The 22,979-nt window shown below is 36.9% G+C and overlaps 3 protein-coding genes, 2 long non-coding RNA genes and 1 pseudogene across 7 annotated transcripts; 3 read left to right on the plus strand and 3 right to left on the minus strand.

Moving 5' to 3' along the window:
* Window positions 1-2,604: 2,604 nt before the first annotated feature.
* Window positions 2,605-4,613, minus strand: LOC149037751 (uncharacterized). Its single transcript, XR_016180774.1, has 4 exons — window positions 4,599-4,613; window positions 4,383-4,460; window positions 3,360-3,444; window positions 2,605-2,825 (listed from the first exon to the last, which is right to left on the minus strand). It is a non-coding gene; the product is annotated as an uncharacterized LOC149037751 (long non-coding RNA).
* A 4,984-nt stretch (window positions 4,614-9,597) lies between these two features.
* On the plus strand, window positions 9,598-21,187 carry LOC149037752 (alpha-1,3/1,6-mannosyltransferase ALG2-like; annotated as a pseudogene). The gene is made up of 2 exons (XR_016181268.1): window positions 9,598-10,023; window positions 20,623-21,187. The product of XR_016181268.1 is annotated as an alpha-1,3/1,6-mannosyltransferase ALG2-like (transcript).
* Window positions 10,320-11,873, minus strand: LOC149037753 (uncharacterized). The gene is made up of 2 exons (XR_016181269.1): window positions 11,656-11,873; window positions 10,320-11,250 (listed from the first exon to the last, which is right to left on the minus strand). It is a non-coding gene; the product is annotated as an uncharacterized LOC149037753 (long non-coding RNA).
* Window positions 11,991-19,449, plus strand: LOC149037754 (uncharacterized). The gene is made up of 3 exons (XM_089188059.1): window positions 11,991-12,297; window positions 13,291-13,362; window positions 18,278-19,449. The coding sequence occupies exons 1-3, from the start codon at window positions 12,048-12,050 to the stop codon at window positions 18,439-18,441; spliced, it is 486 nt and encodes a 161-aa protein (XP_089044185.1). The 5' UTR covers window positions 11,991-12,047; the 3' UTR covers window positions 18,442-19,449.
* Window positions 13,992-17,509, plus strand: LOC149037755 (uncharacterized). Its single transcript, XM_089188058.1, has 2 exons — window positions 13,992-14,281; window positions 14,681-17,509. The coding sequence occupies exons 1-2, from the start codon at window positions 14,160-14,162 to the stop codon at window positions 15,798-15,800; spliced, it is 1,242 nt and encodes a 413-aa protein (XP_089044184.1). The 5' UTR covers window positions 13,992-14,159; the 3' UTR covers window positions 15,801-17,509.
* On the minus strand, window positions 15,958-17,911 carry LOC149037756 (uncharacterized). Of its 2 annotated transcripts, none has more exons than XM_089188056.1 (2): window positions 17,689-17,911; window positions 15,958-17,447 (listed from the first exon to the last, which is right to left on the minus strand). In XM_089188056.1, exons 1-2 carry the CDS (start codon window positions 17,860-17,862, stop codon window positions 16,368-16,370), a joined length of 1,254 nt encoding a protein of 417 aa, XP_089044182.1. In that variant the 5' UTR covers window positions 17,863-17,911; the 3' UTR covers window positions 15,958-16,367. The 2 variants fall into 2 exon arrangements, with proteins under 2 accessions (XP_089044182.1, XP_089044183.1); XM_089188057.1 differs by having other exon boundaries at window positions 15,958-17,273; window positions 17,689-17,901.
* Window positions 21,188-22,979: the final 1,792 nt, after the last annotated feature.

Consider the following 22,979-nt stretch of genomic DNA (forward strand, 5'->3'; position numbering starts at 1 on the left):
AATAAGACTTCCCCTGCAAAACAAAGATAAATGCGAATGACTATTGTAAGGACGACGTGAAAGCTTCTGTAAAATAGACTGAAGTAAAGTGGGTGAAAAAAAAAATTATGAATCGAAGAGGGAAAAACGGTTACCAAGTATAAAGTTGAACTCGATTTGTATGGAGCAAAAAAAGAGACTCTTAAGGTACCTGAAAATCAATCGCTCATCATCCTCTCCATAAATTAAGCACACAGGGTTGAATCATCAAACAGACTGAATTTCCGCGCCTTGAATCTGTTTAAAATTTAGCAATACTACGCGATTTGTATATACTCTGCTTTACAACTGACACTGAAAAACGTTAAGCTACTTATGAAGGCCAAGAAAACAACATTGTAAGAGCCGGCCCAAACATAGATTTTATGAGAAGACACAACACTTCATTCTCTAAAAATATTTACTGAGATATTTGTTACATTTGCAAAGGAGACTTTGTAGGATCATGGAAGTTAAAGGCCTAAAATTGAGTTCATCATTTTATTTCGCAGACTTTGATCAGTTGAAGTCAAGTTTTAAGCAACAAATCTTTTTCAAAATCTAAGATTATTTCGAGGTTAAATCCTGTGGCTTTGAATGCCCAGTGCAAAACATTTCAGTTTTGTAAAGCGGGAAATATTGTTTCTAAATTTATTTTTTTACTACTAACCTTTTACACAAAAAGCTTGTCTTGTTTGATATTCTAGTCGTATGACTGATGAAACCAAAAGCAAGAAACCGAAATAAGACTTTCTCTGCAAAACAAAGATAAATGCAAATAGCTATTGTAAGAAAGACGTGAAAACTTCTGTAAAATAGAAGTAAAATGGTTTTAAAAAAAATTGATGAACCGAAGAGGGATAAACGGTTACCAAGTATAGAGATTGAGGTCGATTTGTACAGAACGCAAAAAAGCCTTCAGAAACCTGAAAATCAATGCCCATCATCCTCTCCAAATTAAGCACGCAGGCTTCAATCATCAAACAGACTAGATTTTCCCGCCTAGAATTAATTTGAAATTTAGCAATACTTTGCGATACTCCGCGTTTGAACTGACGCTGAAAAACGTTAAGCTACTTATGAAGGCCAAGGAAACAACATTAGCAGAACCAGTCCAAACGGAGATTTAATGAGAAGACGCCACAATTCATTCTCTAAAAATATTTACTGTGATATTTGTAACATTTGAAAGGGAGACTTAGTATAAGATCGTGGAAGTTAAGGTCCTAAAATTGAGTTCATCATTTTATTTTGCAGACTTTGATCAACTTTAATCAAGTTTAAAGCAACAAATCTTTGCCAAAATCTAAGATAATTTAGAGGTTAAATCCTGTGGCTATGAATATCCAGTGCAAAACATTTCAGTTTTGTAAAGCCGGAAAGATTGTTTCTAAATTTATTTTTTTCCTACTAACGCGGTTACCAAGTATAAAGTTGAGCTCGATTTGTACTGAAAAAAAAAAAGAGGCCATTTAGGAACCTGGAAATCAATCGCTCATCATCCTGTCCATAAATTAAGCACACAGGGTTGAATTATCGAAAAGACTGAATTTCCCCATCTCGATTCAGTTTGAAATTTAGCAATACTGTGCGATTTGTGTGTACTCTGCGTTACAACTGACACTGAAAAACGTTAAGCTACTTATGAAGACCAGGGAAAAAACATCGGAAGAGCCAGTCCGAACGGAAATTTTATGAGAAGACGCAACGCTTCATTCTCTAAAAATATTTACTGAGATATTTGTTACACTTGCAAAGGAGACTTAGTAAGATCGTGGAAGTTAAAGGCCTAAAATTGAGTTCATCATTTTATTTTGCAGACTATATTCAGTTGAAGTCAAGTTTTTTAAAAGCAACAAAGCTTTGCCAAAATTTAAGATTATTTGGAGGTTAAATCCTCTGCCTTTGAGTGTCCAGTGCAAAACATTTCAGTTTTGTAAAGCGGGAAAGATTGTTTCTAAATTTATTTTTTACTACTAACCTTTTACACAAAAAGCTTGTCTTGTTTGATATTCTAGTCGTATGACTGATGGAACCAAAAGAAAGAAGTCGAAATACGACTTCCCCTACAAAACAAACATTAATGCAAATAGCTATTGTTAGAAAGACGTGAAACCTTCTGTAAAATAGAAGTAAAATGGAAAAAAAAAAATTGATGAACCGAAGAGGGAAAAACGGTTACCAAGTATAGAGATTGAGCTCGATTTGTACAGAACACAAAAAAAGCCTTCAGAAACCTGAAAATCAATCGCTCATCATCCTCTCCATAAATTAAGCACGCAGGCTTGAATTATCAAACAGACTAGATATTCCCGCCTCGAATTAATTTGAAATTTAGCAATACTATGCGATTTGTATATACTCTGCTTTTGAACTGACGCTGAAAAACGTTAAGCTACTTATGAAGGCCAAGGAAACAACATTAGCAAAACCGGTCCAAACGGAGATTTAATGAGAAGACGCCACAATTCATTCTCTAAAAATATTTACCGTGATATTTGTAACATTTGCAAGGGAGACTTAGTATAGGATCGTAGAAGTTAAGGTCCTAAAATTGAGTTCATCATTTTATTTTGCAGACTTTGATCAACTTAAATCAAGTTTAAAGCAACAAATCTTTGCCAAAATCTAAGATAATTTGGAGGTTAAATCCACTGGCTTTGAATATCCAGTGCAAAGCATTTCAGTTTTGTAAAGCCGGAAAGATTGTTTCTTAATTTATTGTTTTACTACTAACCTTTTACACAAGAAGCTTGTGTAAAAGAGGGAAAAGCGGTTACCAAGTATAAAGTTGAGCTCGATTTGTACTGAAAAAAAAAAGAGACCGTTCAGGAACCTGAAAATCAATCGCTTATCATCCTCTCCATAAATTAAGCACACAGGGTTGAATTATCAAAAAGACTGAATTTCCCCGTCTCAATTCAGTTTGAAATTTAGCAATACTGTGCGATTTGTGTTTACTCTGCGTTACAACTGACACTGAAAAACGTTAACTGAGCTACTTATGAAGACCAGGGAAAAACATCGGAAGAGCCAGTCCGAACGGAGATTTTATGAGAAGACGCAACGCTTCATTCTCTAAAAATATTTACTGAGATATTTGTTACATTTGCAAAGGAGACTTAGTAAGATCGTGGAAGTAAAAGGCCTAAAATTGAGTTCATCATTTAATTTTGCAGACTAAGTTCAGTTGAAGTCAAGTTTTTTAAAAGCAACAAAGCTTTGCCAAAATTTAAGATTATTTGGAGGTTAAATCCTCTGCCGTTGAAAGTCCAGTGCAAAACATTTCAGTTTTGTAATGCGGGAAAGATTGTTTCCAAATTTATTTTTTTACTACTAACCTTTTACACAAGGAGCTTGTTTTGTTTGATATTCTAGTCGTATGACTGATGAAACCAAAAGCAAAAAACCGAAATACGACTTCCCCTGCAAAACAAAGATTAATGCAAATAGTTATTGTAAGGAAGACGTGAAAACTTCTGTAAAATAGAAGTAAAATGGGTGAATAAAAAACCTATGAATCGAAGAGGGAAAAACGGTTACCAAGTTAAAAGATTGAGCTCGATTTGTACAGAACACAAAAAAGGGCTGTTCATGAACCTGAAAATCAATCGCTTATCATCCCCTCCGTAAATTAAGCACACAGGGTTAAATTATCAAACAGACTGGATCTCCCGCCTCGAATTAATTTGAAATTTAGAAATAACGTGCGATTTTTCCATACTCTGCGTTGCAACTGACACTGAAAAACGTTAAGCTACCTAGGACGGCCTGGGAAACAACATTAGAAGAGCCGGTCCAAACGGAGACTTTATGAGAAGAAGAATTTCTGCTCATTTCATGAACACATTCATGACAAAAATTTCAATTTCGAATGGCCTTATTTCACTCATTGTTTACATTGGAAACACTAAAACGGTTACCATCTTTCTGAATCTTAAAACTTGTTTTGCCGAAGATAACTGACTCCCCGCGTAAAACGTAATGTGTAAATCATTTTAGCATTTGTAAACTTCTCAGATTAAGCATGTCTATTTGATTAAACTCACACAAGCAGTTTGATTGTTAACAGCTGATGGAAAGGTATGAATGAAACGAATTTGACTCAACACGGCAGAAGTACCGATGTTTATGCGTTGGATATTCTTTATCCATGGGATACAAGGACAATTTTGAAAAAAAGGGGAATTTATCAAGATCGACGCCCTTCTAGAGGAATTCATGTTATGTAAGAATATTAATCAATTAAACAATGGTCTATGTAAGAGCAGCTCTGATTATAAAGGCGCTGTAATATGAATTGGAAAATTGATGAAATGTCGCATCAACACATCAGCACATTAACAATTAAATATCGTACTTACCTCGACTCTAACTCTGAACGCTTTATTGCTTTGTATAGTGAAGCAGCCAAATTTAGAATTAGAATCAGCGGCATGTGTCTATTTTAAGGTTACAGGCACGTGGTGAATCTCAGCCCACCCCTGAGGGACCGAGATTGAGTATGCATTGTAAGACAAGTCGAGGAGAGGTTTGCGGGGAATCTGGCACTAATTATCAGTACCAAAGCCCGGACAGACCTCTCGCTGGCTCATGTTTCCGAAGACCTCATACGTTCTCGCGGGCGAAGAAGCGCTCGTGACCAAATGCCAATAATGAGGTCTTGCATGTTAGCGTATCCTCCCTCGTAGCATTTGTTCGCCCTCGTCACGCAACGGGAGGAGAGAGAGCGTGTTGCGTGACGAGACCAAACAATGGCTCTGAAGGAGACAACAGTGAGTGTTTACAATTTACCTTACAATTATTCAGACAACAAAGACAATAGACAGCAAAAGACCTGTACCTGATTTTATTTCGAATGAATTGAAAGGGCTTTTTTTCGCTTCCCATTTAACGATATTTTCTTTGGAATCTTTTGAAAAGTGATTTTTTTTCCTTGTACAAAAATGCAAACGTCAGTTACTTGGTGGCCCATCCTAACCCACAAAACGCTTGCATGCGTTGCATGCCTATGTTTACACACTGCGTGGCCAGGAGGAGAAGAATCTCGTTTTACTGCGTCGTTTAACGTAACACTTGATGTGATTAGCGATCTATCAGCCTGCAGGCTTGTCCTCTTTAGTGCTGCAGCGGACGCGAATAACGTGAACAATATTTTTTTTTATATTTATCAGACATATTCGCTTCAATTCTTGAAAATTAACATATAATTTCTCATGCATTACAGTATCAATGCATTTATAATATTCAATGAACAGATACAGAAAAAAGCCAAGCTCTCTCAACTGATTTAAGAGGCTATAGGGGAGAATTTCTAATTTGATCTTGAGGATTAAAGAATAAAGTTTTTCTCTCGATGAATTTTATGACTAACTTTGGCCTTACAAGCAACACAAAATGTTGTGCTATTTTTAATTCGGAATGTATACTTGTGTTTGGTGCTTGTTCCCTCCTTTTCAGAGAAAATCATGTCAAAAAGCTTATTCATTGAGGTCCACTATAGCCTGCCACGAATCTCCCATAGCTCATTGGTAGAGCGTCCGAACACAGCCATACCACATTATGTATTCCTCGTTAATAATTGAAGACATGAGACAAACAAAATCTATGAGGGTAATGAATAAAGCTCTGAAAATTGCCTGTCTAAATTACATCTCGGTCTGAATGTCTCAATTAAGTTAAATGGAATGTTAATCGACGCATCTGTGATATTTTAAAGCCTCCATGGGCCGTTTGAAGCGTCTTTTTACGAAATAACTTTTGGCCGGAAGCCGTTGGTAGAAGCAAGTAATTTCGTAAAACTGACGCTGACAGGGTGAAGAATTATTTTGAAATAAAGAGACAGTGGGAATGATTTTGTGCAAGCTTTGGCCAAAAAAACATCTGGGCTCCATGTGAGATATCGCTTCAAAGGAATACCGTGGTGGGCAACAAGCGGATCGCCTTTCGAGTGTGTTGACATATTTAAATATACCCAACAAATACGGAGAAATATATGGAAATTACGGATGGAACGCTGAATGATTTTAAACTCTGAAAAGTTTTAACGCATCCTGGTCTGAAATTCTAATCAAAGAAAATGTTCCCTGCAACGTCGACATACCAAGTCTAAAATACGTTTACAAGCAAGGTGCGTACAAAGCTAAAAAAAAAGCTAGACTAAGGGAGGGGGCGAGCGTACATTACTGTTTATCTGTTTCGACACGTTTTCGTTGCGATCTCTGTTGCATTCCCAATTCAAATAAGTTTGTTTCGATATGAAGCGAGAATGTTACTCATATAAATGCCGGTGAGAAGGAGACAAAGATAGTTATTTGACGACTTCACTGTTCATCGTACAATTCTGCCGAGAGATATTTTAGTTTGACGATCAAGTGACCAATATAATTGTATTTAATCTGTTTTGTTTTAGTTGAAAACGAGCGGCTCTCCGCGATTTCTACGAACCAAAATTCTACTCATACTCAGACGTTCCTCATCTAAAAATTCACGCGAAAAAATGAAGGGAATTTAAAAGACTTTTTGGTTCCTTTTCTCCATAGACCCTCGCATCCGCTTGAAGACGAATAGCGATTTTCCTCTTAGAGAAATTTTACCGCTTTTGCCAAGACAGAGAAGAACCAATTTTCGTTAGGTTTTTCGGGCTTAGTCGTTCACAATCGCTAAACTCTCGTCAGGTCTCGTTATTGAATCGGTAAACTCAGTCATTTGTCTTAGTCATTTTTACCCCGATCAGGACACAGCGACAAACTTCGTGAAACTGACTGGTATGCTTTCCAGAAAGAGTATACAGAGCGTAATGACGTAATTACACAAGTAATGAATTCGCTTTTGAGATCAAAATAATAATAATAATAATAATAAAAGATTTATACCGCGCCAGTATCCTACTGTTCAAAGGCGCCTACAAGAAAAAAACTTGAAAATTAACACTTAAGACAGCTAATATTAATTATAAATAATAGTAATAATAATAATAATAATAATAAAAGATTTATACCGCGCCAGTATCCTACTGTTCAACGGCGCCTACAAAAAAAAAAAAAACAAAAAAAAAAAACACTTAAGACAGCTAATATTAATTATAAAAGGCTTTTCTAAAGAGTAAAGTTTTTAATCTACGTTTAAAAACAGACACAGACTGAGCATTTCTAATTTCACTTGGCAAAGCATTCCATAATGATGGTGCTGCTACAGAGAAAGATCTTGCGCCATATGTTTTCAAGTTATAGGATGGAGAAACCAGAAGGTGCTTGAATGATGAGCGTAGTTGACGCGATGGGGTGTAAGATGTAAGCAGATCACAAATGTACGACGGTGCCAGGTTGTTAAGTGCCTTGTAGGTTATAAGTAAAATCTTAAAAATAATACGTTGGTTAACGGGAAGCCAATGAAGATTGAAAAGAACAGGCGTAATGTGATCATGCTTTTTTGTAAGTGTAACGAGGCGCGCCGCAGCATTCTGGACGTGTTGTAGCCTTTTTATAGCGTAGGCTGGTAGGCCATACAAAAGGGAATTACAGTAATCCAGCTTCGAAGATACAAACATATGAACCAGCAATTCAGTAGTGGTCGCTGAAAGATATTTCCTGATATAGCTAATATTTCGCAAATGATAAAATGAAGATTTACAAATGTCAGTAATATGATCCTTAAAGCAAAAATGGCTGTCGAACATAGTGCCGATATTCCTCGCCTTTTGCACGGAAGGGATAGTCTCACCAGCAACTGAAATTTCGTGAAGGAGTGGTCTTGGAAGATGTTTAGCGGAAATTACCAATAATTCAGTTTTGTCTTTATTTAATTTAAGACGATTAACCATCATCCAATGACTGATTTCATCCACACAGCTCTCGATGCTAGAAACCGCTAGATCCCTATCACCCAGTACGGTTGGTTGGAAAGACAAGTAAAGCTGTGAGTCGTCAGCATAAAAATGATAGCTCAGGTTAAATTTCTTTACGATATCTGAAAGCGGTGAAGTATAAAGCAAATACAAGATGGGTCCCAAGACAGATCCTTGTGGCACTCCACATTTAAGGTCATGTTTCGTCGAAGTACCACCATCAACGGAGACATATTGCGTGCGATTCGATAAATAAGATTGCAACCATAATAGAGGCTTCCCAGCTATCCCAAACCGTACACGTAAACGAGAGAGGAGGATGGTATGATCGACTGTATCGAAGGCAGCGGAAAGGTCTAACAACAGTAAAATTACGATTCGACGATTATCAATGGCAGAAAGAATATCATTGTGAACACGAATAAGTGCAGTTTCAGCACTGTGATATTTCTTGTACGCCGACTGGAATGTCTCATTTAACTCATAATCGTTAATGTAGGAGATAAGTTGATTAGCTACCAATTTTTCAATTGCTTTGCTAATAAATGAAAGATTCGATACAGGACGATAATTGCAGAATTGAGTATGATCCAAAGAAGATTTCTTAAGGAGCGGGCGTAACATTGCAACCTTGAGTTGCGAAGGCATCTGACCAGATTCCAATGAGATATTTATGATTTTGGAAATGAAAGGCAACAGAACACTAAGTGCATTTCTTGTAACATAACCAGGAAGAGGATCAAGAGCACATGACTTAGCAGCCAGATTCATGATACATGTATGAACTTCATCCGCTGTTACCATTTTGAAAATATCAAAAGAATATGGACAGGCGTTGTCAACAACAGCAACTGTATCTCGATGAGGGAAAGCAGCAGTCGTTATATGACCCCGTATTCTATCTATCTTTGTAGTGAAGTACTTAATAAACTTGTTAGCAAGATCAGTGGGCGATTTGCAGGGGGGATATTGAATATCTGTTTTCCTTTGTAGTAGTTTATCAATTATCTTAAAAAGCTGTTTATAATTTGACTGATTCTCATTGATTAATGATGCGAAATAATTCTTCTTGGAATCACGAATTAAGTTGTTGACAGCATCACATCCCTCAATAAACAACTTACGATCAGAAGGAAGTTTTGTCATTCGCCAGCGTCGTTCAAGTTTTCTACGGGATCTCTTTAAATTATTTATCTCCTCAGAATACCAAGGTGCAGCGGGACGCAAAGTAACTAACTTTTTTTGCAGTGGAGCATGAGTCTCAAGTATGGTAGTAAGGACTCTGTTATATTGATCAATCAAATAATCCAAGGATGACGATGACGAGGCAAAAAGATCAGGAAGGCTCGAATTCATAACATCAGCACAGAAATTATCAAAATCAATAGATCGAAGCTTTCTGAATGAAATAATCTTCTTGTCGAGCGGCGGCTTATTTACGGCTAGTTTTCGCATAGGCGGCCCAAGCTCACGTCTCAAGAGCCAACGATGAATTCATGAACGCGTCACGCGTTGTGTGACTCGGTGTTAAGTTACGGGAGGAACCGTTGAAAATTTGAACACGTTATAAGGCATAGTATGGGGAACGACATATGGTCGATTTACAACGATAAATATTTCGAAATCTGAATATTTTACACGTAAAATCAATAAAAACTTACTCATGCCCTGTGTATCCGTCGAAGTTTCTAGCGATTTCTGCTGTTTTAAGCTTGCTTTACCACAAAGTCTTGGTCAATTATGGAAGGAAGAGGGTTAAAATATGGAAAATAGGCTGCTTATGGTTAGTGTGCATCATGTCATGTACATGCAGTGGCAGTGTCAGCAAATATGATCATTCTTTTTCCATTTCAGGCATGGCAGATAGTGTTCTTGTAAACAGCAATTTTACTGCTGAAACATTTTTGTCAACATTTACAAGTATGTGCAGTAACCGTCCACGTGTCTAATGTATCCTTCATTGAATTTTTCTTCATTTGATAAACCAGTTGTAAAGGAGGAAATTGAAGACCTCATACCACCTACTGCCAAGTATGTTTTCTTGTCTATAAATCGATATGAAAGAAAGAAAAATTTGAACCTTGCCTTGGAGGCATTAGATTGGCTCAGAAATATTGTCAGTGACAAGGAATGGAAGGATGTTCATCTAGTTATGGCAGGTAAATAATAAGGTACCTTTTATTTATCAAGTTTGAGGTCCTTAGCTTACATTACTTGTACCTCTTACTTACCAACACTGGAAAAAAGTCAAAATTTCCACAGAGACTTCACTGTGGTTTTAGTATGGTTTTCAAAAATTCCACAGTCTGTTTAAAAACCAAATGTGGTTATTTTGTGGTTTTTTGAGGTTAAGTTTCAAAGGATGCAAATATCCATACAAAATCCACATCAGGTTAATTAATCTCCATGTGATGTATGGAAACTAAAAAATCCAAAGAATAAAATGTCAATATCCTTGCATGGAAAATTGTGAAGTTCCATTTAATGGTTATTCAAAATTCCACAGTTGTCAAGGAAATTTAAATTTCCAAACTAAGTTACCTTGGATTTTAAAATTCCAATGGTGGAAATTATTTGACATTACTAAGCATGGAAATTAATAAATCCACAGTTGTCATGGAAATTAAAATTTCCAAACTAAGTTAATTTGGATTTTAAATTTCCAATGGTGGAAATTGTTTGACATTACTTAACATGGAAAAAAAAATCCACAGTTGTCATGGAAATTAAAATTTCCAAACTAAGTAAACTTGGATTTTAAAATTTCAATGGTGGAAATTGTTTGAAATGACTACTACGAGTTTCAGTTTCTTATAGTACATGTATGTGAATTTTTTAAAGGCAGGAAAACAGAATTCCTCCCTGGCTTGCAGAAATTTAATTGTTCATTGAATTGTATTCTTTGTTGCAAAAATTTACTTCAGTTGACAATTGTGGAGTGGAATTCATAGATCCAAGATGGAGATACAACATTTCCCTATTTGCATACAGTGGAATGTAAAAGATATTCAGGAATACACAAATTCAAATTAAGTCTAATATCCATTGTCCTTCCAGTAAGGCCCATGCCACTGTCCATCAAGTATACTGACAATGCTCTTAAAGTGAATGGTGTCCATAGCATGGCCCATGGATTCCCTTTTCCACAACTGATTTTCATTCCACTGATGGTGTTTGACAAAGAAATAACCCCTGATTGTTTTATGTCCATGGTCTACAGCTCGTACTTCAGCTCTCCACAATTCTTCATCACCTCCTTGAACAGACACCATTTCACCCACTTGGGGAGACACTGGTACTGGTATTAATGACACTGGTATTAAGGACTCGCTTTGCCTTTTGATCAATTGGTAAATAAGGACATCACTATGATTTGCCAGTTCAATCTGCAATGATACATGCATGTTGGAGAACAGGTCATGGGCAAAACAAAGCAAAACCAGTGAACAAAACTACCGCTTCTACACTTGACTTGTATCAAAATATCGATCGCTTTGCACCATTATTTTTTGGAAAGATAATCGAATACTCAAACTATTCAGGACTTTGATAAGCATGTAAGATAATAAGATTTTCCCTGATCTTTTTTTTTTGTTATAATAGGAAATCCCTGATATTTTGCTGACCGTGGCAGCATAATAAATTTTGAGCGTCAGTTTACGTGAGTCATTCTTCGCTTTCTCTTAATTTCTTATTTATGATATAAATATTCTTTTCTAAATGACAAACTTTTCATAATAACATATTTAAGATTCAGATCAGCACTACAAGCTAGCAAAATGCGCACCCACCTGCACTACATTCAACCTCACGTCCAACGATTAATTCACGCTGAATTGATAACAAAAGATGCTGTTGCTGCGTCTTAGGGTTCACAGCTTTACCCTTGCAGTTTTCGCAAGGGCAGTGAACATGAACAGATACCCTTGCAGCACAATAGCAACGCGAAGAGGGAAAAAAGGATCCGAAACGTTTATCCGCCTTCTCCGCCATGTTTTCTTGCTAAACAGCTTTGCAACCTCTCCTCCAAAGTTATGGTCAGCGGATACTGAAATTTCGACCAATGAGAAAGCTCCGCGTGAATCGTGTCGTTTCCCGCCAGAAATGGGATCAAAACTGCACGTCAGACGAAACTTTGTGGTCTTTGCTCGGCTGCTGCACAAGTTTGTGTTTCTGCGAGAAGATGGTTGATTCGGAAGAAGAAGTTGGAGTTCTGGACCAAGATTTCACGCCATTTACGCAGTCAAGTCCGAGCTATTCCGTTGAAAGTGAAACGGATCAAGAAGTCTGCAAGATTTTCAAGAAGTGGAATGCAAGGAAACTTCCAGACTCTGCCAAAGGAGGAACGGTTTCAAAGAAATCGAAGATTGAACCGTCAATTGAACCAGCATCATTGGGCGCCGAGGACTGCAAGGAAAATGTCGACGTCAAAGGTCAGTGCTTTAGTATTAAATCATTTACACCACCTTATAATTACAAACATTTAAAATGAAACCAAGTATCTTTCAAGTTGACTGATAAAGTGTAGGTCTTGTTAAAACCATCCACTGGAGAAAAAAATGGCGCGAATATTGTTTTCACGGTTTCAGACGCCATCTTGTTTCGGAAGGTTGCTTGATGCTAGATCATTTGAGGAAGGGAATTGTAAATTTAATTCTAGTATCAAGAAAGCCGACGAGTTGCTGTACGAAAATGTCTCGCTTCTTAGCTAATCTGTACAAGTTTGATCGGCAACATCTTTCGCTAGGCATCATTTCTTTCATTAGTGATCATAAAATTTTCAAAGTCAACCTTTTTTAACCCATTGACGCCTGGGGACTTAGCGCGCACCTACCCCCTAAAAACCTGGCTTTTTTACGGCATTTAATTCAAACGCACGAGACAAAAAATAAACCATGTACACAGTAAATTTTGACAAATAATTATTTCCTGAAGTTTTCTTTTATTACAAAAAGACATCCTGAAGGACAATTTTACGAATTAAAATACATGTCGGCCGTGACAAACTGTTCACAAAACAGACTTTAAAATATAACTAAAATTTTCATCTCCTCCGCGCGTCTTTTTCGAAACTCGAATAATACAAAAAAAATTGTAAAAAGTCCCTAAAATATCTTAAAATACAGGACTAAAAGGTATGTTATCATTCTGTACAACTTACACAGACATAAATGTTATGACACTGTGGTGTTTTCCTTGTGCAGGAAAGCAGTAATTTGAGATGAAAAAAATTATTTATGAATAACGGCAGGGTCAACACAGGTGTGTTTTGTTTTTGGCCGGCTCAGGTATTTGGGGGGTGGTTTTCGCGGGGCCGGTTTTGGTTGCGGGTTTTAAACCTACCAAGCATAGCTTAATTCAGATAAATAACCTTCGGTACAAACTCTGAAACTGAAACCAGTGTGTTTTTTGTTTGCATGCTCAAGATTGGAGTGTGGAAGATGTTCTGCAGTGGCTGGAAAGAAAAGGATTTAAAGAGGAATGTGAGCTTTTTAAAGGTTTGTACATTAACCCTGTTAGTGCCAAGATTTTGAGGGGGGTGGTCTGCAAGTGCCAAAGCAAATTATTTTCTATCACTTCACGCTACCCTGCAAACACACATAAAACAGATGTTGAATTCTACCTTTCTGTCTCCATCCTAGTCCTCCAAAACAGACATATTCGTGAGGAGTGATGGTTAATCTTGTTCCATAATCCAAAATAGACAAAAGAAAGTAAAATATTTACTGTCAGTTCGAGCATTTTTGCTACGCTTGCGATCCGTGGATGTTTGGAAGTCGCTTCGCAACGCGGTACGATTAACAGTAGATTTTGTCCTTTACCATCTTACCAAAGGAAATTTATCAGTTATCGATGAATGTTGAGGTCCTGAAGATTCCATTTCCAAGATTTTATTGTCCTGTTTTGTTCTGAGGGCACGTAACACATTGGGAAAAGAACTACATAACAAAATGGCCGCCATGTTAACGTTTTCTTCTTCTTTGCAAATGAAAACGCACAAACTTGGGCAACTGACTTGAAACATGAAGGCTTAGCGAAGGTGACTAACAATTTGATAGAACAGCAGTTCCTATAGAGTCCTAAAGTGTGACGTCACGTTGCCATGGGGCTAAAATTTCTGTTCTAAACAATCGAGCGCGTCCTACTGATAACCTATGCGTTGCTGAGGTCAAGTGTGTAATCATCGCTTAGAACGGTTCAAAGAAGCTTAGAATAAGGTTCAGTTACATTGTTATTAACGCTGTAGGTCATAGAAATCTAAAACTGAGAAACGAAGGCGATCGAAACGATTAAAATGGTGCACTGCTTTGCGCCTGATTGCAACCATCACTCGGAAAGTCACACGTGTAGCTTCTTCGGATTCCCTAGCAAGGAAAAAAAGCTGAAGGAATATAGAAGATGGATTCACCTACTGAGGTTAGTAAGAGTTTTATTTCAATACTTTTTCTGTCTAGGAGAAAAGTATGCTTACGCAATTTATTGCGGTTGTGGAGTCGCCATCTTTGTTATGAAACTGATTAAGCTTATATAAATCTTACTGATTTTTAGACTCCTTTTTCTTGTACTCCAACTTCAAAATCGGTTCCCTAGAAGCCACGAGCCAACATTTGACTCAATGATGGAAATCAGTTGTGAGAGCTTTTGGTGTGGTTGTTGATACTTAATGGTCACCCTGCAGTGTTAAAACAGGCAGATAGAGAACTGTCTTCTTAATTAGAAATTTTTATAAGATAGAAGCTGCAAGATAAAAATCCTCCGCTAATAGCACAGTAATCAGAAAGAATTATAAAGCTGAAATTATCCTTTTTGCTATAGGAGAGAAGACAGAGAGCCAGGAAAACATTCCAGAGTCTGTAGTTGCCATTTCAGAGAAGGAAAAAAAAGTAATGGTCCTGAGATTTTCAAGAGGAACCAAGACAAACTTTTCCCAGCAGAAGAAGCAAAGCCAAAAAAGAAAAAAATCGAATCACAACAGACCCTACAAGAAATGATAGAAGCTGCAAGGAAGAAAGAAGAACTTGAACAAGGCACCTCTGGCAGCGTGGAGAGACTTGAATCAACAAGAAAAGAAGTTATACTGGAAGCAGAGTTGGAGCAGGCAAAAAGGGAAATGATTGATCAAAGAGAAAAAAATTACTATGTGCAAAAACATTACACAGTTTCGAAAATGAGTGAGGAGGTTTTGAAGATGGAAACTGGGCTGCCAACAAAGGAAGTTTTTCAAATTGTTGTCAACTATGCAGCTAGGTTTAAACAATCCATCAATTACTTTGCTGGCTGGAGAGTGCAATCAATCAGTTTTGAAGAACAAATATTTATAACATTAATGAAAGTCAGACAGAATTACACAAATCTTCACCTTGCACAGTTATTCAATTGCAGTGTATCTACAATAGCAAATATTGTAACAACTTTCATTCATGTCTTACACTCAATTCTATTTATTGACCTCATGGCATCCATCCCATCTAGGGATAAGAACAAGCTGTGTGCCCCATCATCTTTTAGTCAGTTTGGTTCATGTAGAGTAGTGATAGATTGTATAGACATAGAGATTGCCACACCTGGGCTTATGAGCCAGCAGAATGCTACGTATTCAAATTATAGGGGAATGCATTCCTTCAAGGTTATTGTGGGTGTAGCGCCAAATGGTGTTATTACTTATGTCAGCAAACTTTATCCAGGGTCAATATCTGACAAAGCAATTGTGCAGAAATCAGGATTTTTAAATCACCTTACTGCTGGAGATATGGTCTTAGCTGACAAAGGTTTTGTTATACAGGATCTTGTACCAAATGGTGTTTCAGTAAATATACCACCTTTTTTAAACAATGGTACATTCACTGAGAGTGAAGCAAGGGCAACAAAAGTTATAGCAAAATGCAGAATTCATGTTGAGAGGGCAAATGCTAGGCTCAAAGATTTCAAGATTTAATCTTTTATTCCCTCATATTTACGTTGTCATGCAGATATAATATTTCAACTCTGTGCTTCACTTGTTAATCTGCAGTTTCCACTGATCAAAGAGGGCTGTGAAGGATATGAATTTGATTAATGAACTAATTATTTTTCATATAAGGAAAATTGAATACTTTGTAAAATACATGTTGATCTGTTTGTTTTATTCAAAAAGTAAATCTGCTATCATTGTTGAATTTATGGATGCATGTATAATTTCAGCCCAACAACAGTTCACTACAACAGAGCAGTACAGCTCAACTGTGAAACAATGAAGTGCAAAAACTGTAACTGTTTCTAAAGTTAGTTTGAGTAAACCAGGAGAGCCCTGTTGGGATTTGAAGATCTGTGTTCCTAAAGTTACTAGAGTGAACTTAAAAGTACACCTGAGCTCCCAATACCCTCCATCTGAAAAGCCTCCCTATCTCAAGAAATTCCACAACAACATGCCATCAGTGAAGACTAAACACCAAAGGGCTCCTAATGATTCCTGAAAATTATTATTTCTTAAAAAATAATTACATGCAGTAATAGATCTGGAAACCTATAATTGTCCCTCTACAACCTTTGGGAAGAGGTGTTCAAAATAAAACTGAGTAAGCTTAGAAATGTTTCCACTCCAGCCTTCATCCTTTGCTATTTTCAAAACAACTACATCTTTAGATGTCCACACAACAAAATAGCAAAGCTTCCTTTGAGCAAAATGTATCTCCCCTTGGACCTGATGCCAGTAGACATGTTCTTCCTTTAAAGCATACTGACCACTTTCAGTTTTTTTCAAGCAGAAATTGGGGGAGATATTCACTGCCTCTTCCATTGTCATATTCCTTTCGGTGTAGGGACACTTGACCTCCAAAACAGAGTCTTCATCCACAATTCCATCTGGGGAAGCACCAAGAATCCCAGAGCCATCCAGCCATAACCCAGTTTCCTGTACAGTTTTTGCAGTTAAATTGGTAAATGCCTTAATCGCTTCTGCCTCGTTGTTTACCCCCCATTGTACTGCCTTAACTCTTGATATGTCATACTCTCCAAGGAGCCGTTTGAGAAGTGAAGGGGTCACTCTTTTGGCATGCAGAACGGATCCAAAATTGCTTGCTGTAAGCCGTCCCCTCCTTGCAAGATGCCAGGTTGGGTTGTCTCGTTGGCCTACAGTTATCTGACTGACTAACAGGATATCTGCTTCTGTGAGTTTGGCTTTCCGAACCAAACAGTCCAATTGTTGCTGTGTACCTCTTGTTTGGATAAACTCCTCTGAGTAGATGATTTCCTCAATTGTTGGCACAGGCAATTTGGCTTGGGGAGCAGGCTCTGGGCACATGAGCCAGCAAAGACCAGTGAACCTCCCATATGCCTTTAAGCTTCCATATAGTGCCTGACGATCTTCTGTGTTGGGAGATCGAGTAATCGCCACATAATTCTTTGGCAGAGGGAACAGTTCTTCGACTGCCTGTAAAGACAGGGAGGTATTAGACTTCTTTTTCCTCCACTGACATTCAATATCTGTGCGGCTTAAGTTGTGAATCCCATTTATAAAAAGAGCCGCCGCGTGACTGCATTTGAATTTTCCCTTTGGACATTCACACTCCGTGGATTTTATGTTGAAGTGGTCATCCAGGTAAATCTAAGTGGTAATTAAGATAAAAGTTCAAACAAGGTGAACTCATAAATGTCTTGGTAACACTATTTCATATGAATCATAATCTGTACGATTTAAGCCTCAGCCTGGCTTTTTTGATGAGGGAAATCGACAAGATCGAAAATATATATTTCTAAATTGGGGGAGTAGATAACAAGAAGGTACTTAAAAGATATTTAAAAATATTCCTTAGGCTTCTTAATGCGATTGGTGGCTCTAAACTCACCGTGACTCGATAGACCTTTTTCTTCATACTTGCTTGAACCTCACCGCGTAAAATACCCTGATGGTAAGAAAATGACTCAATGTGTTCAGATCTGTAATGATTTTCTCCTCGTTCGATTGACTTCTTTTCTTCAGCGAAGAAAGATATCAGTGCAGCGATTGAAAGCGACGCCATTTTGGCTCTGAGCACGTTTGTTTAGAACAGAAAATTCTGCTCCCATGGTAACGCGACGTAACGGCTTTAGAACTCTATTGGTCTAATGTGTTAGCTGTGCCTTAGTAACCAATCAAATTGCTCGTTATATCACTGGGCAGACCTCAGGCTGATCAGATCAGCCCTGGCACGAATAGGTGTTTACGCGCAGGCTGATCTGATCGGCCCGTGGCACGAATAGGGTTAAGACATATAATTTTGCATATCTTTGCCTTTTTACTATTACCAGTAGCAGTAGTACTAGTGCATGTACCAGCAAAGGAAGAAAACTTAAAAATCGAAAGGAAAAAATATTTCCTTCAGACATATAATGGAACATTTACTTGGGCGACTGATTATAAAGACAATATGAAATCATTCTTGTTATTTATTTTAGCTGAGAAAATATGTGGGAAAGCTCTTAGAGGCATCAGTGAACGTGCTGACTTGAAGGAAATTGGCGTCAAGACTATGGGAAGACGAATTCTTCTACTTGAAGAAATTAATAATCTCCTTGGTTCAACTCCTTCAAGCATCAATTGTGGAACATGGGTATGTTGAAGTGGATAAAGAGGGAGACCTTACCAACCTCAGGAGAGACCAGTTGAAAGGGGCCAAAAAGATTGATCTCTAAATGTATAGACAGCGCTAGCTCCTTTCATGTACATGGACATGAGCAAATTATGTGGATGTTTACTATGGTTCATATTTTGTAAGAATAATTGAGCCAGTGACTGCAGAACTGACACATGTTGATGTTAAATTACTATGGATCAAATTTTGTAAGAATTGTTTAGCCTGACTACAGAACTGGTCACACAAGTACAGGCATCATGTGACTGTGCGATACTAGTATGGTTTCATTGGTCAAGCCATCTGTGACAAAGATCCAAGGAATTAAAAAATCTCAAGAATGTTGTGTTAAACTTCCTAAAAGGAAAAAAACAAAAAGACCTATATAACGGCAACAGCAAATGCTCTCCTGGAACATGGTTATGTGGAAGTGGACAAAGGAGAGATCAGTTAAAAGTGGCCAAAAAAAATTATCTGTAAATGTATGGACTCCTTTCATGTACATGGACAAATAATGTTGATGTTTTCTGTTGATCATATTTTGTAAAAATTGTTGAGCTTATATATAAATCAGAGCTACACAATTGCCTTTTATCCAACATACGGTTTAATGTTGAAGTAATGGATGTTTTTCACTTTGAAAGTCACACAGGCATCCTGTGATAATGCATTGAAACCCTGTCAGTTGCAATTGTTTAGAGATCTTCAAGATATTTTGGCGGTTGAAACAACTAAAAAAGCTAGTAAAGAACTCCATTATCTGGGCAATTGTGTGTGCTCTTAATCTTAAACATTGCTCATCTGGAAGTTGGCCTGGGGTCAGAGATCATCTTAAAAAGGAAAAGGTTTCTTGTACAGGCTGGGTCAGTTCCTCAGTCGCAATCTTTTAACTACCAGATTGGTTTTCAATGTACTTGGTATTTTATTTATTTTTTTTGTACTTTACAGTTACAGTACATTGTTGCATATACGAAATTATAAATTTCATTACTTAAATGCTTCTTTGTTGTGACTTTTACTTTAAAATACACCACTTAGTACATTTCAATCACTACTCGCCTCATTACAAAAAACCTGCCATGGTAATTAAAGTGACCACTGTGGTCCTTTACATTGGAAATCTAGATTTCTTTCCATAGAAATTGTGATTTACATGCTTCTCTACAAAACCAATTTCCAAGTGTGGTAAATGTTATCCATCTGTGGGCTTGACCATAGAAAAACCTGCCATGGTAATTAAAGTGACCACAGTGTGGTCCGTTCCATTGGAAATCTAGATTTCCTTCCATGGAAATTGTGATTAACATGCTTCCCTACAAAACCACTTTCCAAGTGTGGTAAATTTTATCCATCTGTGGGCTTGACCATAGAAAAACCTGCCATGGTATTTCATTTTCCATAGTGGGATAAGTAATCTTGGACATTGCGATTTCCTTTCTTGGGAATTCCAATTACCATGATAAATCCCAATGTTGTGTATGCATAATTTCCACATTTGGAAAGTTTAGAAACCATCAGTGGATTTGTGCAAAAACCATGTGTGGAAAAAGAGTACTTTTTCCACACATGGTATTTTGTTAAAAACCACAGCAAAACCACCAAAAAACCATAAATAATACATGCATGGAAACTTGATAATTTTTCCAGTGCAAGTTCGAGGTCCATTCTTTGAGTTACACTCCAAAATTTTTGGATTTATGGCCCAAGGGCAAAGCGTATGGGTAATAAATCCATGCAAAAATAACTATTTTTTGTAACTTACAGTACAGAACAACAAAACAAGGTTAGTAAGGTATTTATTATATCTCTGGGTTCAAAAAGAAGGGGACACAATTCAGTTCAAACAATTATTTCATACGTACTGAGATTTTCACTGTGAAGTACTATTGTCCATGTCTCTGATTGGACAAATGATGTATTTTCAGTCATTTTCTTCTGGTCATATTGAAATGTGAAAAAATGTCAGCATGTATGAAACAAAAACATAATACCATGAAAAGTGCTTGAATGATTTTCATTCACTAGTTGTGATGCATCAAAAATTCACTTGTTTGCTGTGCTCACTTGTTTGTACTTTTGATGCATTGCAACTTGTGAATAAAAGTGGTTTGTGCCCACTTTCCATGGAAGAGTCTCTATTTATGCAATATTTCTTTGTTGTTCTTACAGGAGGATATGATGACAGAGTAACAGAAAACAAAGAGCACCATTTGGAACTTTGCAAACTTGCTGAACAATACAACCTGAACAGTAAAGTCACATTTGTGAGATCATTCAGTGATGCTCAAAAGCTAAGTCTTCTTTATCAATGTTCTTGCTTAATCTATACTCCAAGTCATGAACACTTTGGGATTGTTCCAATTGAGGCCATGTATATGAAGCATCCGGTAATTGCAGTTAACAGTGGAGGGCCGTTGGAAACTGTTCAAAATGGTGTGACAGGATTTTTATGCAATCCTGATGCCGAATCATTTGCTTTAGCAATGAAGGAGTTTTTGAAGAATCCCTCACTTAGTTCAACAATAAAGGAAGCTGGCTAAGAGAATGTGATCAAGAAGTTCTCTTTTGATGTATTTGCACAACATCTTCACAGTATTGTATGTTGTTTGTACTTACTAGAGTTTGACACCTATCAATTAGACTAGTTCACCTTATAGACTGAGTAACATTCACAGAACACTCAACTCTTGTTATAGCAACACTTTGTTTTCAAACATTAAAATTTTTGGGGGTATTTTTTGACAGGTGTTTTAGTTCTGCTCATAAATGTCATGTCTCAAAGTCAAGAGGTGACTTTACTAGCCATCACCTTTACTGTATAAAATTCATAAGTTGTCAGGGAGAGAAATTATATATATATTTTTGACAATCCCAAATTTATTATCAAGAGTCAGCTCATTTGCTTAGGCCTCATTTCATGTTATGATTTGTAGATTATATCTACTTTGGGGGCTCACTGATATTTCATATGTTTTTAATGAATTATATAATTTATTTTTTTCCCTTAACCCTGCCCAGATCATTAGCCCTTCACCAAAAATTATTCTGCATATAAACTCACACTCAACCCACAATTCCTCTATGTGCCCTTAATAAAGGACTAATACTCAAAATGTCAGCTTTGAAACTCTGGCCAATTTACATTATCAACTCAGTTGATAAAACCAAATTATCAAGATTAGAGATAATGTTTACAACTTTTGCAATGGCAAGTTTATACCAGACACCTTCAAACTTCACTTTTTTAGTTGCATTCATATTCATAAAAAATCAGTTTAGTATTAAAAACTATTTTAGTTCAGCATGGATGATGATGACAATTAGAAATTCTAGCATGCTTACAATTGTAGCTCACTTCAACAAACTTTGCCTTGCACACAGTCTCACTGTTTGAAAATAGTCATCACAGTATTAATCAGACAATATTGCCATTGTGTGGTTTATTGACAGGTAACAGATGGAGCCCAGACAGGGAGGGTGTGGTCAACAGCTTTGACATGCTTTCTCATGGTTGTAGTGTTCTGTGTGGCCAGTGTGTGGGTTGTAAATTTCCATAACAGTCACTGACAAGAAGTTCATTACCTAACATAAAGTATTATTAATCCACGGTAAAAAGTCACTGATGAGAAGGTTGTTACTTTTCAACATACATGTAAAGCATATTTAATTTGCTATAAAATCAGTTAAATTATATATTAATGATTTAAGTAGGTGACAAGCAAATCATTGAAGAAAGTACCTTTGCAAGCTTATCCAGGCTGTGTAGAGAATGATTGTTTTCAGACTGAGGGCATCTTAAAGGTTTGCCATGACTGTGTTTTGCCTCTATAGGTGTTCATAGAGGCAAAATTGTGAAATATTTTTCTAAATAAAAGATGTATCATGCTATAAGCTGAAACTGTTTTGGATGCTATAGTTAAATGAAAAAGGTTTGGTCACTGAATTTGCAGCCTTCTGTATTTTGTTCAAGTAAGCGCTTTAGGTGCTTATGAAATCAAATCATCACCATTTTCAGCAAGTAGTAAGTTGATTTTGTGAGAAAACATGAATTTAGAGATTGTAAGGCAGTAGGGTACTTATTTTAGGTGGGATGCTTTTAAACTTTTCCTATGCTATAAGGTGAGTGCTCTTTCAAGGTTGGGTGTTTAATCAAATGAAAATTATGTGTCACTATATTTGGTGACCTATCAGAGTGCAGTATATAGAGTTGGAATTCTATACTGAGAATTGAATGGGAGACCTTTGGATTTCAGTGTTATTCAGATTATTAAACAGTGTTAGAAAAAATTATAGGGGGTAGAAACTGTGGTGCTGTGTTGGTGGGGGTTGTGACAAAAAAAAGTTGGTGTTATCAACTGAATTGATAATGGTAATTAGTCATTATAAAGAGTTTCTTAAGCTCCAAAGAAGGGCTAGAAACTGTTTACAAGAGCTAATTTGCATTATCAACTCAGGTGAAAAACAAAAACAAATTAGCTTCAAAAACAATAATTTTATTATGCTTTAGCTTTAATTATCACTACAGG

This window comes from Pocillopora damicornis, chromosome 11, assembly GCF_964200805.1.
Source record: "Pocillopora damicornis chromosome 11, jaPocDami1.2, whole genome shotgun sequence".
In the NCBI taxonomy this organism is placed as follows: domain Eukaryota; kingdom Metazoa; phylum Cnidaria; class Anthozoa; order Scleractinia; family Pocilloporidae; genus Pocillopora; species Pocillopora damicornis.

What these genes read in the sequence shown, in the direction of transcription:
- LOC149037756 (XM_089188056.1), bottom strand. Translation starts at nt 17,862, where the DNA reads ATGGCGTCGCTTTCAATCGCTGCACTGATATCTTTCTTCGCTGAAGAA. An exon ending in AAAAGGTCTATCGAGTCACG is followed by an intron (nt 17,448 to 17,688) that starts GTGAGTTTAGAG and finishes ATTACCACTTAG; the next exon opens with ATTTACCTGGATGACCACTT.
- LOC149037754 (XM_089188059.1), top strand. Translation starts at nt 12,048, where the DNA reads ATGGTTGATTCGGAAGAAGAAGTTGGAGTTCTGGACCAAGATTTCACG. An exon ending in GGAAAATGTCGACGTCAAAG is followed by an intron (nt 12,298 to 13,290) that starts GTCAGTGCTTTA and finishes TGCATGCTCAAG; the next exon opens with ATTGGAGTGTGGAAGATGTT. An exon ending in GGAATGTGAGCTTTTTAAAG is followed by an intron (nt 13,363 to 18,277) that starts GTTTGTACATTA and finishes TATTTATTTTAG; the next exon opens with CTGAGAAAATATGTGGGAAA.
- LOC149037755 (XM_089188058.1), top strand. Translation starts at nt 14,160, where the DNA reads ATGGTGCACTGCTTTGCGCCTGATTGCAACCATCACTCGGAAAGTCAC. An exon ending in AGATGGATTCACCTACTGAG is followed by an intron (nt 14,282 to 14,680) that starts GTTAGTAAGAGT and finishes TTTTTGCTATAG; the next exon opens with GAGAGAAGACAGAGAGCCAG.